The sequence below is a fragment of the Mirounga leonina genome, unplaced genomic scaffold, assembly GCF_011800145.1.
Source record: "Mirounga leonina isolate KUSES-001 unplaced genomic scaffold, KU_Mleo_1.0 Mir_175, whole genome shotgun sequence".
NCBI lineage: Eukaryota > Metazoa > Chordata > Mammalia > Carnivora > Phocidae > Mirounga > Mirounga leonina.
Window position 1 is genome coordinate 16,731,792 of NW_023270453.1, and position 14,621 is coordinate 16,746,412.

The window sequence follows — 14,621 nt, forward strand, 5'->3', positions numbered from 1 at the left end:
CCGCACCTGCTCCCCGCACCTGCTCCCCGCACCTGCTCCCCGCACCTGCTCCCCGCACCTGCTCCCCGCACCTGCTCCCCGCACCTGCTCCCCCGGCTTCCGGCGTGGGTAAGTGCAGGGACGACGATTCGGCTTACAAGTAACATAAGTAAAAATAACAGGCCCCTTCCGTTCCTACCTTCTCGCAAGAGGAACGCTGCCTCCCGCTCCTCTTCCTCAAGTCCCGCCCCTTTTGCCCACCGGCCGGGGGCGACGAATCTGCGGCCGCGGAACCGCCCCAGCAGCGCGCCGCGCTCCGGGGGGCGGAAGTAGATCTTTACGCGGAGCCGTAAAGCGCGCTCCCTTCCGGTTAACGACAGCCGCCGCGACCGTCCCTGCCGGCCATCCTCCGGTAAGCATCTCCGTCGGACCCTGGGCGTTTCCACAAATCTTCCCAGCTCGGGCTCTTCGCTTGGGGCGCCCCCTTCGCCTTGGATCATGTTCAAGAAGTTCGATGAAAAGGAAAATGTGTCCAACTGCATCCAGTTGAAAACCTCAGTTATTAAGGGTATTAAGAACCAATTGATAGAACAGTTTCCGGGGATTGAGCCGTGGCTCAATCAAATCTTGCCCAAGAAAGATCCGGTCAAAATCGTGCGCTGCCACGAGCACATCGAGATCCTCACGGTCAACGGAGAGTTACTGTTCTTTAGACAGAGAGAGGGGCCCTTCTACCCGACCCTGCGGCTCCTTCACAAGTACCCCTTCATCCTGCCGCACCAGCAGGTGGACAAGGGGGCCATCAAGTTTGTGCTCAGTGGCGCCAACATCATGTGTCCCGGCCTGACGTCCCCGGGGGCGCAGCTGTACCCCGCCGCGGTGGACACGGTCGTGGCCATCATGGCCGAGGGCAAGCAGCACGCGCTGTGCGTCGGCGTCATGAGGATGTCCGCCGACGACATCGAGAAGGTCAACAAGGGGATCGGCATCGAGAACATCCACTACTTGAACGATGGGCTGTGGCACATGAAGACGTACAAGTGAGCGTCCGGAGGGGCGCCCCGGGACTGGAGCTGTGGACGTGGTGCTGTGTCTGTGTTGGTGTCTGTGGGACGGCATGAAGAGCATTCCTCCGCGCTTACGGCAGATGCTCAGAGGAACAAAAAACCAAGTAAAGATTTGGAAGGAGCCCAGCTGTCTGTATCTGTGTCCTTTTGCGCGTGTGAGTACGGGTGTGCGTGTTGGCAGCGGGGCGCTTCGTGGAGAGGCGCCGTGTCCTCTGCCCCAAGGGATGTCGGTTCAAAGGCAGGTGCATCATCTGTGGTAGAAAAGTAGATTTTTCAAAGCGAAGGCATGCGGTTGGGAGACAGACCCACAGTTGGGATCCAGGAGTTGGGAGGAAAAAATGACCGGAGAGGGGCCCGAGCAGCTCGGTTAACACAACACTGGAAGGATAAGCAGAGAGTCCAGTACAGAGTGTCCCGCAGGCATTAGTGACTGTCTGCCCGACAAGCATCATCCCATCCCCCCTTGCTGGCAGAACTCAGTCCGTCCCGGTTCCACGTGAGCCAGGAAAATTCCGATTAGTTAGGCCCACCGCAGTGCTCTGTTTCCCAGTGAGACGGAGTCATTTGTGGGTGGTCACGGGACCTGCGGCCAAGTAGAATCTTCCTATTTAGGAATCCCTAGGAATCCGTAGGTCCTTCCTCCCACGGTTTTGAGTTATTTACCTGGGCGGCCATGTGACCTGTGTTAGGAGGGGCTGCTTGAAGGTTTCTGGGAAAGGTGTGCAGGCTCTCAAAGATGCCTGGGGAGAAACAGCCTCCCTGCTCTGGGTGGACGTGGGCATGTGTGATTTTGCTCTTGCCGCACACATACACGCACACAGACTGACATTCACACACTGACATACACACAAAACCTTGATGAGCATCAAGTCTGAACATGGAAAGCAGCCATGCCCTTGCTGATGTATGAGCTGATGATTAATCAGCTGTTTAGATTCCATATACCGGTACTCTTTATTAAGGGATGTGGTGAAGTTATGTGAGATAAAACAGTTTTCTTACCAATTACTTCATCTTGACTTGGGTTTTCTGAAACTTAAAGCCAAAGTTATCTCAATTTTTACAGAATGGCATCATAGACACCCAGCTGAAAAATTGTGTAAAGGAGAGGAAAACAGGTCAACCGAAGGCTGATCCGCGACTTCGCCATGATCGGTTTCAGTGTCACTCCTATGAATGCAAGATAAATTGCGGTAGATTTAGGGGTGAATGGAAAGTGAAAAGGTAAAATGTGGATATTTAGACTCATGTTATTCCTTACAGAAGTTTGGTTGTGAATGAAAAGATACTGGGTAAAAACTAGAGGAAGGTTATAGTCAAGATACTTTGTTTTCGAGTCCAGATTATTTTTCTGTTATTTTTATTGTTGTTGTAGGTTGTTGATGGGATATCTAAGTATGTCTACTTGTTGAGGAGAAAGATCACTAAGAGTAGGAATACTCGATGGGGATAGAATCAATGGGCTAGAAAAGTGGGAAGGAATGTCTCCAAAAGGAGAGGAGGGGCTGATCTGCCCTCATAAATCTGCACATTTGGATTATGTCCGTTCATCACAGAGTTGTCCTGTAACAACTCAAACTCTCCTCATTAGAACACTATTTTTTCCTCAGAGGATTAGGGCTTTTGCCCCGTTTAACTGTCTACCCCAGTCAGCACCACTCTGGCCGTTGGTGGACACCTGAGGAGGCCCTGGAAGCATCTCATGATAATATTCGGGAGCGGCAGTGACTCTGACGAACACGGACGGAGACACTCAAGGTAAGAACCCTACAGTTCTTTCACTGTGTCGCCACCAACTATCTCCACCAGAAGTTGAAAGAGGACCCTCTGCATCTATTTTAAGCCTTCTTTCAGGACTCCTCACTCATGCACATGCATGCTATCTTCCATTATTGGTCAGTGATGCTGATCCTTGTATTGATACCAATCCTACCAAACAACTCACGGTAGAAATCCTGCATACACATTGGAAGGGATGGAGGGCAAGAGTTAACATGACCTTCCTGGAATGTCATACAAAATTTGGTGTGTATATTCAGGCATAGATGTATTTATTAAAGCCTTCTCTACATTCATCATACGTTTAAGGTGATCTGTGAGCCAAAAGGTTATTATGAACAATTAAAGTAGAAGAGGATTGTCTCTACTTACTCTTGGCTAATACCAATGTCTAATTTGATGGTGAGGAGACGGGCAAATACAAGTGATAGTCACATCTTACCTCAAGAATCTGCTCACTCCAGTGCTGTTTCATCCAGAATAGTTCAACAAACATTATTGGGTACTTGCTTTGGGGCTAGATACTGGGCTGGAAGTAAGATGCAGAAATATAAAATATCACCCTGTTTTCCAGGAGCTTAGTCTTGTTAGGAAGGCAAACATGTAGATACATAACTTAATTTCAAATATGTGTGTATGTATATACATCTACATATAGTAAATGTATGAATTACTTATTGTAATATGGTATGAATGAGTGAGGGAAAGTTGTCTCTGCCTCGAAAATCAAAGAGGATTTCTTAATTAGAGACTGTCTCAGTAGAAATGTTAAAAAAAAAGATTAAGGATGTTTTCATAATGAAAATGGTGAAAAAAATTCCAGGAAAAGAAATAGTGTGAGCAATGCAGTAGAGTCACAGAAATAGAAGCGGCTTGACTCCTGTAGGTCATCATTTTCCAGGAGAAGAGATGAAACTAGAGGCTTATGGTAGAGACCCACTTTTAATGTGCTAAAGGATTTATGTGCTTACAGTTGAAATGGGTCTTTACAAGAGTGTTGAGAAGGAGTGTAGCATGAGTGAGATTACAGTTTGGGTAGATGATAGTGGGAGAATGGATTCGAGGGGACCTGGGACTAGAGGAAGTAACTAATATTGCAGCATCACAGATCCTGCAGGCAAGAGACGAGGACACTGATTCAAGGGATTTGAATTATTCTAAACATTTTTGTGGAGGAAAACTTAAGACATTTACTGGGAAGAGGAAGTCTCTACTTGGTGGAAAATGGCCCCATAAATAGAACAGGAGCCAGGAGGGGGATGGTTAGGGCAGGGCAGCAGAAGAGGAGAGGGACATCATTCTGGTGATGCATATGAAGCATACATTTCTTACGGGACCTCCAAATGGGACTACCCAGCAGACGTACAGGTAACAGGTGTCTGGAGAGCAGGCAGTGCCAGGGCTTTGATGCAGATTTCTGAGCCGTTAGTATGCAGATGGTGGTTAAAATGATGAAAAGTAAATGCTCGTGAGTTTTAAAAAGAGGAGGCTGGAGATGGAATGTGTGAGTGGAGGAAGATCTAGCCACTTAGAGAACGAAGAGGACAAGAGTCAGTGGGACCATTAATCCTATGACCCACTAATTCCTGGGAGGAGTAAAGCGGTTTCTTTCAGCTCTAGAGAACTAAGTAAATGCCTAGAATTGGTGACTTATAGTGTCTGGAAAATTTTGAATGGGACTCACTGGGACAGAAAGAGGCTTGTCCGTCTTCAAGTATACAGTGCCCACTGGTGGCAGAAAAGGGGGACCTGTGCATTTTCCCAGCAGTCATTCTTGGCCAATCCCACTAGACTTGGGTTGCTATTTGGACAGTTAATGTTCCTAATTCTGGCCAGCCACCTTGAAAATCTATGTAACCTCAGATTCAGAGAAAAAATTGTGTTGGGCAGGCTGTGCGTTCTGGCGCCGAGGACCTGGCAAGAATGCAAGGCTCTGACCACGCAGAGTCACTTTCAGCGTTGTATTGGCAGGCGTTAACCACGAGGGATGAGGTGACCCCTTCCTCTGGAGAAGGAGCAGCCTTGCTTCTGCCCGTAAGAGCCGCGGATGCAGCAAGCTTGGACCCCCTCCTGCAGCATGAGCCCCTGTGTTTGCAGTCATCACCTGTGGGGTGTGAAGGTCCTGGGGAGTCAGTGCAAATGAACATGAAGCTCCGGCTGCTGCTTTTCTCATGACTCCGCTGTCCTTTGTCTCTGGCTGCGCAGCCTCGTGCCTTCTGCCCGCGTTCATGAAGCAATCTAGCTTGCTGGTGTGCAGGTCGGGTGAAATTGGAGACCCTGCACAGTTCTTGACAGTTTGGGGGATGAGGATGGGATGCTAACTGAGACATGGCTTCTGGAAGAGAGAAAACGAGGCCAGGCAAGAGGACTTAAGACCCCTCAGGATCCTGTGACAAAGGCCCTTGTTGTACCAGCAGCGGGTGAGAAGGGGAAGCGGGGCACTGCCCTCTCCTGTCTGTTCAGAAATGTGTAGAGGCCGAGCAGCGAGAGACAGGATTGAAACCAGCCTTTCAAATGGCACCTTGGTGGTCACTCCCTCCCTCCCGAGTGAAAGAACGGGATGCTGTCACTACCAAGGGCAGGCCCCCGATTCTAACTGAAAGGTGATGTGGTTTTGATTGCAGAGTCAGGGGGTCTCCAGCGCTGAATTAAATGATGTCCACAAGGGGATGGAAGGTTTTGGAGGGAAAAGTTTGTTTATTGACCTGAACAGGCAGCCTCTGGAGACCAAAAGTAAATGCAAAACCTTCCTTCCTGTTCCTTGTTTCCTACACTGTTCCCTGAGGCCCTCATGCCTCCCTCCCTCTCTCCTGCTTCAGCTGCTTTAGGAACAAAGCCAAATGAGTTAGCCCCTGAGGCACAGGTGTTAAATCCTTGATCTGTGTTAGCATTTTGGGGGTGGTTGTGGGGAGCAGCATCGGAATTCAACTGATAGGTCTCAGAAAATTCACAAAGAAAATGGTAAGAACCAGCTCACTTAAGAACTAGGTGACTAGGGGCGCCTGGGTGGCTCAGTCAGTTGAGCATCCGACTCTTAATCTCAGCTTGGTTCTCAATCTCGGGGTCATGGGTTCAGGCTCCACGTTGGGCTCCATGCTGGGTGTGGAGTCTACTTAAAAAAAAAAAGGTTGCTAGAAGAGTACTGTTATACAGGAACAATTTTACTTCTACCCTTCTAGCTTCTGTGGCTGGTCAAATAGTTACAATAGCATAAGACAGGTTAACAAGAGAAAACCAAATTTAATTATGTATGGGAGCCCCATAAAGATATGAAGTCTCACAAGGCAGCTCTGAAGCTTATATAACATCCTGAGCAATAGTGAGGGTTGGGGGCCTGGGGAGACAAAGGGAAGGAAGGCTGTTCACAAGAAGGCAGAGGAGGTGTTTGGAGAATAAAGGTTTTCCTGTTATCTACACAGTTTCTTAGGTCAACTGGCTATCTCTGGTTAAAAGCTCTCTTCTGGTACCAGACCCTCTTTCCCATGTAAATTTAGGCAGTTGAGAGAAAGGTGAAGAGCTTCTCCTGAATCTGCTGGGTTTTGATCGCCTTTAGCTCAAAATAATCCTCGTGCCAATGTGGCATATATTGGGGAGACTCATCCTGAAACCCTTAGTTCTGTACTTATTAAAGTAATTAAATTTGTAGTTAAAGTTCTTCAAACAAAGAAAACTCCAGACCCAGAAAGTCTCACTGGTGAATTCCACTAAACATTCAAAGAAGAAATAACAAAAATTTTACAGAGTTTCTTCTTTAATAAATAAGTTTAGGGGACGCTTCCCAATTCATTTTATGAAGCCAGTGTTACTCAAAAATCCAAACCAAAGACATGACAAGAAAATAAAATCAGACCAATATCCTTCATGAACATAAACACAAATATCCTAAAAAATATTAGCAAATTGAGCTAGAAATATGTAAAAATAGCAAAACATGGGGTTTATTCTGGAAATGGAAGGCTGTTGTCATGAGCGAGCCATAAAGTCACACACACGAGTTGTGTCTTTCCACAATGTCAGCTTTATTCAATCATAAAGCAAAGTTAAATCACAATTACAGAGCAGGTTCAGGATTCCAAACTCAGTGACATTTCACCATGTGATTAAACTTGGCTTCTTACACAGCACACAAAGCAGGACATGAGACAAGCCACACAACAAACAAGACAACAGAAGGGTGCAGGAAGTTACCGAACCAAACGCCAAGTCATGGGCGTGCAGTTGAGATGAAGCCTCGGTCTGGCCAGGTCAGCTCTTGGCACTTACTGCTGCTTATGTTCAAGCAGTGACGGGTCTCAGTTCTGTTTGGAGATCCATCGGGCAGAGCCTTTGGCCGCAGCTGCCTGTTTTAAGTGGTCAGACAGAGATGGGTCAGGTCTGAAGAGTCTGACAGTTTGCTGCCCAAGTCCTTCCCTTTTTAAAGGGATTTAGTGGGCTTTGGGGTCCCTACAGACCTCTTCTGGTTCTGATCATTATCAGTTCTGGGTGTCAGCTGATGCCGGTCCCGTTGATATCTCTTAGCTGCGGTACCTTAACTGCTCGAGTCATTGCTTGACACGGGTACGTGCTTGACATGAGAGACTCCATTTTGCTCTCTACACTGGTTCAATGTTCAGAACTTAATTAATGTAATGAACCGTATTAGTAGGTTAAAGAAGAAAAAGCACATGCTTATTTTACTAGATGCAGAAAAAAATTGATATAATTCAATATGAATTGGTTCAATAAAAGAAAGTTTCCTCAATCTGGTAAAATAGATCTACAAAACATCTACTGCTCACATTATATTTATTGGTGAAAGGCTGAATGCTTTCTTCCTAAAATCAGGAGCAGGACAGAGATGTCCCCTATTACCACTTATATCAGTCATTCTACATGGTCCAATAGGGGAAGAAAAAGAAAAGACATACAGCTTGCAAATAAAAAATAAAACTGTCTATTCACAGACAGTATGATAGTCTAAGTAGAAAATCCAAAAGAATCAATAAAAAGGTTTCTAGAACAGATATGTGAGATTAGCAAATCAATTTATTCCAAAATCAATTGCATGTCAGTATGCTAGCAATGAATATTGGAAATTGAAATTTAAAAATAGACCATTTTCAGTAGCATGGAAAACTTGAAATAATTATGTATCAATCTCACAGAGTACATGTATGATCTGTATGTCAAAACCACACAAAACACTTAGGAAAGGAGCCCAGATTAAAGGGAACCCTAGCAAGCACAGAAGTATGCTCTGTTCACAAACTGCAAGACTCAATAAGGTGGTAATTCATGTGGGAAACAAAAGCAAAGGAAAAAACTTCAATTACCTTTCTGGCTACAGCCTATTGACAAGTCCTTGAGTCAGGCAGAGTGACCTTCCTCTATGAACTCAGCTGCCTCCATGCTAATGCTTTGCTAAGGGCAAAAGGTAGTCTTAGGCTGACCCCCTAGGATCCTGAAATTCAACATATAAAAATTACTTTGGAAACTTCTTTATATCTACCCTCCAAGATATATGTTGGCAATCATCCCCCAAGCATACGACCCACCGATATACATCTACAAGGTCTCATGACTAGGGTTTTACTAGACAGTAATAAATGACCTTTTCCTAACAACAGCTAGCCCCTCAAGGTCCTGGAAACCTTACTTCCAAATTCCTTAGAGGCTTACGCTCTCCCCAACCCCCTCCCAACTTGAAAGTATATAAATAGTCACCTATCACAACCCCATAGCAGCTCTTTCTGCCCACGGGTCTTATGCCCATGCTTTAATAAAACTACTTTTTTTGCACTGAAGACGTCTCAAGAATTCTTTCTGGACTGTTCACTCTGAACCCCAACATTTCTACATCAGTGATGTCAATTCTTCCCAAACAAATGTATACATTTTATATAATTGGAGTCAAAATCACACAAGATTTTTCATAAGAATTGACAAACTATTTCTAAAGTTTCAGGGGCCATTAGAGGGCATGGAATAGCTGAAAACATTTTGAAAAGAGAAAAAAGTTGGGGGCTTACATCACCTGACTCAAGGCTTACTATAAAGTGATGATAGACACGTCAGTAGGGTATTAGCAAAAGGATAGACATGTGAATTAATAGAACTGAGAAGAGAGTCCAGAAACAGACCCACTAAACATTGTCAAAGGGTTTTTTACAAAGCTGCAAGGGTAATCCAATTGAGGAAAAACAGTCTTTGCCATAAATGGTGCTGGGGACATCCCCATGCAGAAATATTGGCCCTCAGACCATCCCTTGCCATGTAAACAGGTGTTAACTCAAAATGGATTATAGACCTAAACATATTAAATTTCTAGAAGCAAACATAGGAGAATGCCTTTTTGACCTTGAATTCAGCAAAGACTTCATAGACATAACACTAAAAGCACTATCCTTAAATGAAAAAATAGAATTGAAATTAGGAATTTCTGAGTTGAAAGACAGCTAAGAAAATGAAAATACAAGCCATATACTAAAAGAAAATATTAGCAAAACATATGTTTAATAAATAATTAGCCTTAGGAATATAGCAAACTCTCCAAATGGTGAAAAAGCAGAAGCATTAAAAAACTGGACAAAAATTTGAACAGATACTTCACCAAATAGGATATATACACGTGAAAAGATGCTCAGCACCTTTAACCACGAGGGACATTCAAATTAAACCACCGTGAGACACCACTACATATCTGTTAGAATGGACAGCAGCAACAGAACCCTGAGCACGTACGTGTTGGTGAAAATGCAGAGTTACTGGTAGGAATGCAAATGGTATGGTCACATTGGAAAGGAAATGTGTAAATGGGTTTATTTGTAACCTTCCCGAACCAGAAAAACAGGAACATTCCTACCATTGTCACACGTTTACCTGCTCCCTGCTCTCAATCTGTATTTTACTGGGAATCTTGTAGTGGCCCCTAATGGCCAATGAGGATTTTGAATATTACAAATCGAGGTTTTCAAATTCTGAGGATTAACGATCATGCACATGTTGGCACATTTTTCTTTTACGTCTACGCACTTTCTCATTTTTTAAAAAAATCAAAGTCTACATTTACTGTGGGGCCCCAGTCCCTTCATTTCATCCTCACATGATAAACTCCAGGAAAACTTTAAAACATTTACAAAGAGCATGATTGCAATTCTTGCATGCTCTTTCAGCAGAGCTAAATTCAGGATATAATTATTTTCTTTAAAAATTCAGTTGGCTCAACATATTTTCAAAAGAGGAAATTCCATGGCTTTGGAAAAGCACATCTGTGTTACAGAGAAAACATTTTCTAAGCAGGAAAAGTCTTTCTGACTATGCAAAATATCAAATTTTCAATCGCATGTTTTGGGGTTATTTCTATCCAAAGACTTTTAGTTGGAGCGATTTAGAAATGTGGGCACTCAAGTCATGGTACTGTCAGAAGCTTAGCCGAACAACTGTGAATGCTATATTAAATGATTTTCTTAGGGCAAAATAGAGGCTTTTTAATGTGAGCTGTGCACTTGGCGTGTGCCTGAAGATATCCTTGTCTTTCAAAAGCATGAAACCTGCAGCTCTTTCAAGGGCTCCTTGTGGACACATGGGCCGTTGGTAATGATGTCTCTGTTCCTTTGAGGTCAAATGTCAATTGATTCTCTGAAGTTTGTGTTCACCTCTGTATCTCCTTAAAAATCGACAAGAGTGTACAGTAGAATAAAAAGATCAAATGGAAATTGTCCCTTTTGCAACAACACTGGTGAACCTGGCCCTCTGTCATGCTGAGTGAGTGGTGTCAGTCAGTCAGAGAAAGGCAAATACTATAGGGCATCACTTACACGTGGAATCTAAAAAAGGCCAACTCGCAAACAATGAATCATGGAACACTACATCAAAAACTAATGATGTCATGTATGGTGATTAACATAACGTAATAAAAAAAATGGAAAAAAAAAAAAAAAAACCGTGAATGTTGGGGGAAAAAAAGCCTACCAAAACTAACAGTTGATTTACTAGAAATCTAATTTTGAAAATAAATTTTATGTCATAACAATTAAAAAAAGAAAAAAAGCCCAACTCATTGAAAGGGAAAGTAGACTGACTGGTGGTCGCCAGGGGCTGGGGGTGGAGGGAATGGGAAGGTGTGGGTCAAAGGGAACAAGCTTCCAGTTACACGATGAAGAAATTCCAGGGATCTCATGTCCAGCATGGTGGCTCTAATGAATAATCCAGTACCACATACTTGAAATTTGCTAAGAGAGCAGATTTTAAGCAGTTGCATAAAAAGGTAATTATGTGAGGTGATGGGTGTGTTAGCTTGATTGTGGTGATCGTTTCAAATCGTATCAAATCAGCATGGTGTACACCTTCAGTACATTACAATTTTATGTGTCAATTCTACCTCTGTAAAGCTGGAAAAAGAAAAGGAGTGGTGAGATGAAAAACTGGTGTGGACAATGGACTCTTATCACTGAAACTTTGGAGCGAGCTGCCTCCCCCTGCTGGTCACTGGTCTTCATTACATTTCTCCTGCCCCTTCTGGAAGGAGGTATGGTCCACACTCCAAGCCCATTGGAGGCCCTTGTGTTTCCTGATAGCAGGAGCTGTGAGATATTCCAGTCCTCCAGTCTGTGTGTCCTGATGTTCCTTTTCCACTCCTCAGAAGGAACCAGAACCCGGAGCTGTGGTGTCACAGCTGGGCCTAAGAGGCACAACTCGATAACTCTGCCATAGACCGTTTTGAAAAAAGTCCCAGTATCATAGTTTTTGTAAAGAATACAGAAGTACTAAACCTTGTTCATGTTGCAAGGTGTTGGAGATAACCTCCCTTCATTTAGAGGATGAGACTACGGAACCATGGGAAGATGAACAAAGTTGGTCCTGGGTTTGGACATCCTGAGCTGTGGAGACTTCTGGAACCATTGGATTAGGTGGTGATTAACTCTGCATAGCTGCTACCACCATTACTCCAGCCTTCCTTCCCTGGTGCCCCTTCTCTAAAAACCTACACAGTCTTCCCTCTGCAGCCTCCCTTTCTCCCCATACACCTTTAAAAACATCAGGAGTTTATGAGAAAACCCATCTGTGATAGGATCATAGCCTCTTTGGAGATGACAAACTCGAGGCGCAGAGGGGCTAAGCCAATCAGCCAAGGTCACAGAACCTGTGCACGGTGGGGATGGGTTGTCCTCCAGCATCTGTGAGCTAGTCCATGGACGGCACCACGGTATTACCCTTACTGATTCGTGTTGTCATTTCACTTGTTAACCCCAGAAGCACGAGGGCACTTCCATTCGTTTCTTATTGCTTACTGGGGGAAAAAAAAAGTGCTAGAGATTCTTAGTTTTCAATATGCTTGTCTGGAAAAGCTAACGTTCTCCAGTCCGGCCAACCTCTTTTCCCCTCTCTCGCAGACTTTGTATGGACATTTTGGAGTCTGTTTGATTCCAGTTATTCTTTTATCTTGAGTTTGCTCTTCCCTCCTGGCCTAATTACATTATTGCTTTTCTTCAAAACTTAATGGGAGTTCTACATTTCCTCTATTAGATTCCCTTTTCTTATTTTACTCACCCAAAATCAAATCTTCTGAAATCTTACCAGAACTTAATGTCTGTATATCTCATTTTATCACATTGGCCTCAAGGAATCAAATAAAAGCTGCATTGATTGTCACCCAGTTGCAAAACCACGGTGCTGGGTACTATCAGGACTGCAAAGTGGGACGAGCAGAGTTCTTGCATTCACTGAATTGATATATGTGAAGGCAGAATATAAATAGGATTTTTTTTTTCCCGAAACTGAAGGTATGCGCGATAAGACAAGATGACAGCAAAGGAGCTGACCCTATGCAGAGGGTGTGTGAGGGAAAAACCACTTTATGCGTGAAAAGGAGGAAGAGTAACTGGAGTCTGACCAGTCAAGCAGGATTTATGGGGGAGACCCACGCAGCCTGGATGGCAGAAAAATGTAACTTGTAATCCTTGAGGGCAGAAGTGGAAGATCAGAATGGAAAAGGTGGATTGCAACCACCCAGGAGAGGACTTTGAGTTCTCAATCACTGAGTTCACTGAAGGCAAGAGATCGCCTATTCTTCTGATCCTACCAGTGGAATGTTAATTTTGAGAGTGCGCGGTGGGAGAGACTAGGGAGAGAAAACTCCCGGTGCTCCAAACGGGACGGGGCCACGGAGGGCTGGAGCCCTGCACTTGGAGGGAGAGGGACAGGGAAGGAAAAGGGAAGAGGGTGACAAAGTTATGACTAGGAGTTATCCACACATGGCTGTGTGTGTGTGTGAATGTGTGCACGCGTGTGAGTGTGCGCGTGCATGTGTGTGCGTGCATGTGCACGTGCCTGAGAATATTTATATTCCGAGAATTGCACAGGACAACTCGATGTGGACTTTTTCCTACAGAATCCCCAAATAATGACCGATTCAGTAGGAATAATAAAGTGTGTTATCTGACATCTCTCGCCCAGGAAGAAGTACTCTTTGGCAGACATTCTTCGCTCCCTTACCTGACCTGCATTGCCTTAGTATCTGAACTGTGTCTTTTTTTTTTTTTTAAGATTGCATTTATGTATTTGAGAGAGAATGAGAGTGAGAGAGATTACAGAGGGAGAGGGAGAAGCAGATTTCCCAAGGAGCAGGGACTCCGATATTCGGCTTGATCCCAGGACCCTGAAATCATGACCTGAGCTGAAGGCAGACACTGAACCTACTGAGCCACCCAGACGCCCCTGAACTGTGTCTTTTTAACACCATCCATACTACACACTGGAAAGAACAAACACCACCCATATGATTAGGGAACAATTTGTTTGCTTGTTCTTTTTCTTTTTTTTAAATGGCAATGTGAACTACAAAATCATATATTCTTTTACCACTAGAAACATGAATGATTTAAAACATGTGGTTGAATTCAGGTAAAATAAAATTGGTGCAGAAATCTGGCTGTGAAAAACAGCACCAAAGAAGAACACAATATGATGTGCAGGGTTTTTCCCCATAAAACTCTAGTTCAGGAACGATCATACATACGTTCATATATATTTAAATACCTAAAAATTAAGAAATATATGAAATAAATGTGCATAGAAGCTGAAACATGAAATTATGGTAGAATGGGTATGTAGTATAGTTTATTCCCTTAGAATATTTCTTTTTTTTTTTTAAAGATTTTATTTATTTGAGAGAGAGAGAATGAGAGAGAGCATATGAGAGGGGTTAGGGTCAGAGGGAGAAGCAGACTCCCTGCCGAGCAGGGAGCCCGATGTGGGACTCGATCCAGGGACTCCAGGATCATGACCTGAGCTGAAGGCAGTTGCTTAACAAACTGAGCCACCCAGGCGCCCTCCCTTAGAATATTTCAAGGCTTGAATTTAATAATGCATTAAGTTATTAATAATAAAACATTTTTGTAAAGTACATGTCTCAATTTTAATACACAACGCAACAATCCAATAATGGAGAAGGCCTCAGCATTTCATATAGCTTTTAAAACTTATAATCTTTCATTTTACACCTATAGGCAGATGTTTAAATAAGAATTAGTTATTTTAAACATTAGGAAATACAATTTTTATAAAGTACTGCATGTTGGATACTTCCTGCCTAGACAGTTACACGGGAAAGGACCGCTCCCCCCCAACACAACGTACTACACAGATCAAGTCTTTCCATTTATTTTAAAGTTTTTATTCATTTATTTGAGAGGGAGAGAGAGCTCGAGCACGAGTGGGAGGAGGGGCAGAGGCAGAGGGAGAAGCAGACTCCCTGCTGAGCAGGGAGCTCCACTCGGGGCTCGATCCCAGGACCCCAAGATCATGACCTGAGCCAAA

General features: G+C 44.0%; 1 protein-coding gene across 1 annotated transcript; it reads left to right on the top strand.

Moving 5' to 3' along the window:
• Nucleotides 1-339: 339 nt before the first annotated feature.
• Nucleotides 340-1,168, top strand: LOC118021625 (malignant T-cell-amplified sequence 1-like). Its single transcript, XM_035021735.1, has one exon. It carries the CDS (start codon nt 478-480, stop codon nt 1,021-1,023), a length of 546 nt encoding a protein of 181 aa, XP_034877626.1. The 5' UTR covers nt 340-477; the 3' UTR covers nt 1,024-1,168.
• The last annotated feature ends 13,453 nt before the right edge of the window (nt 1,169-14,621 follow it).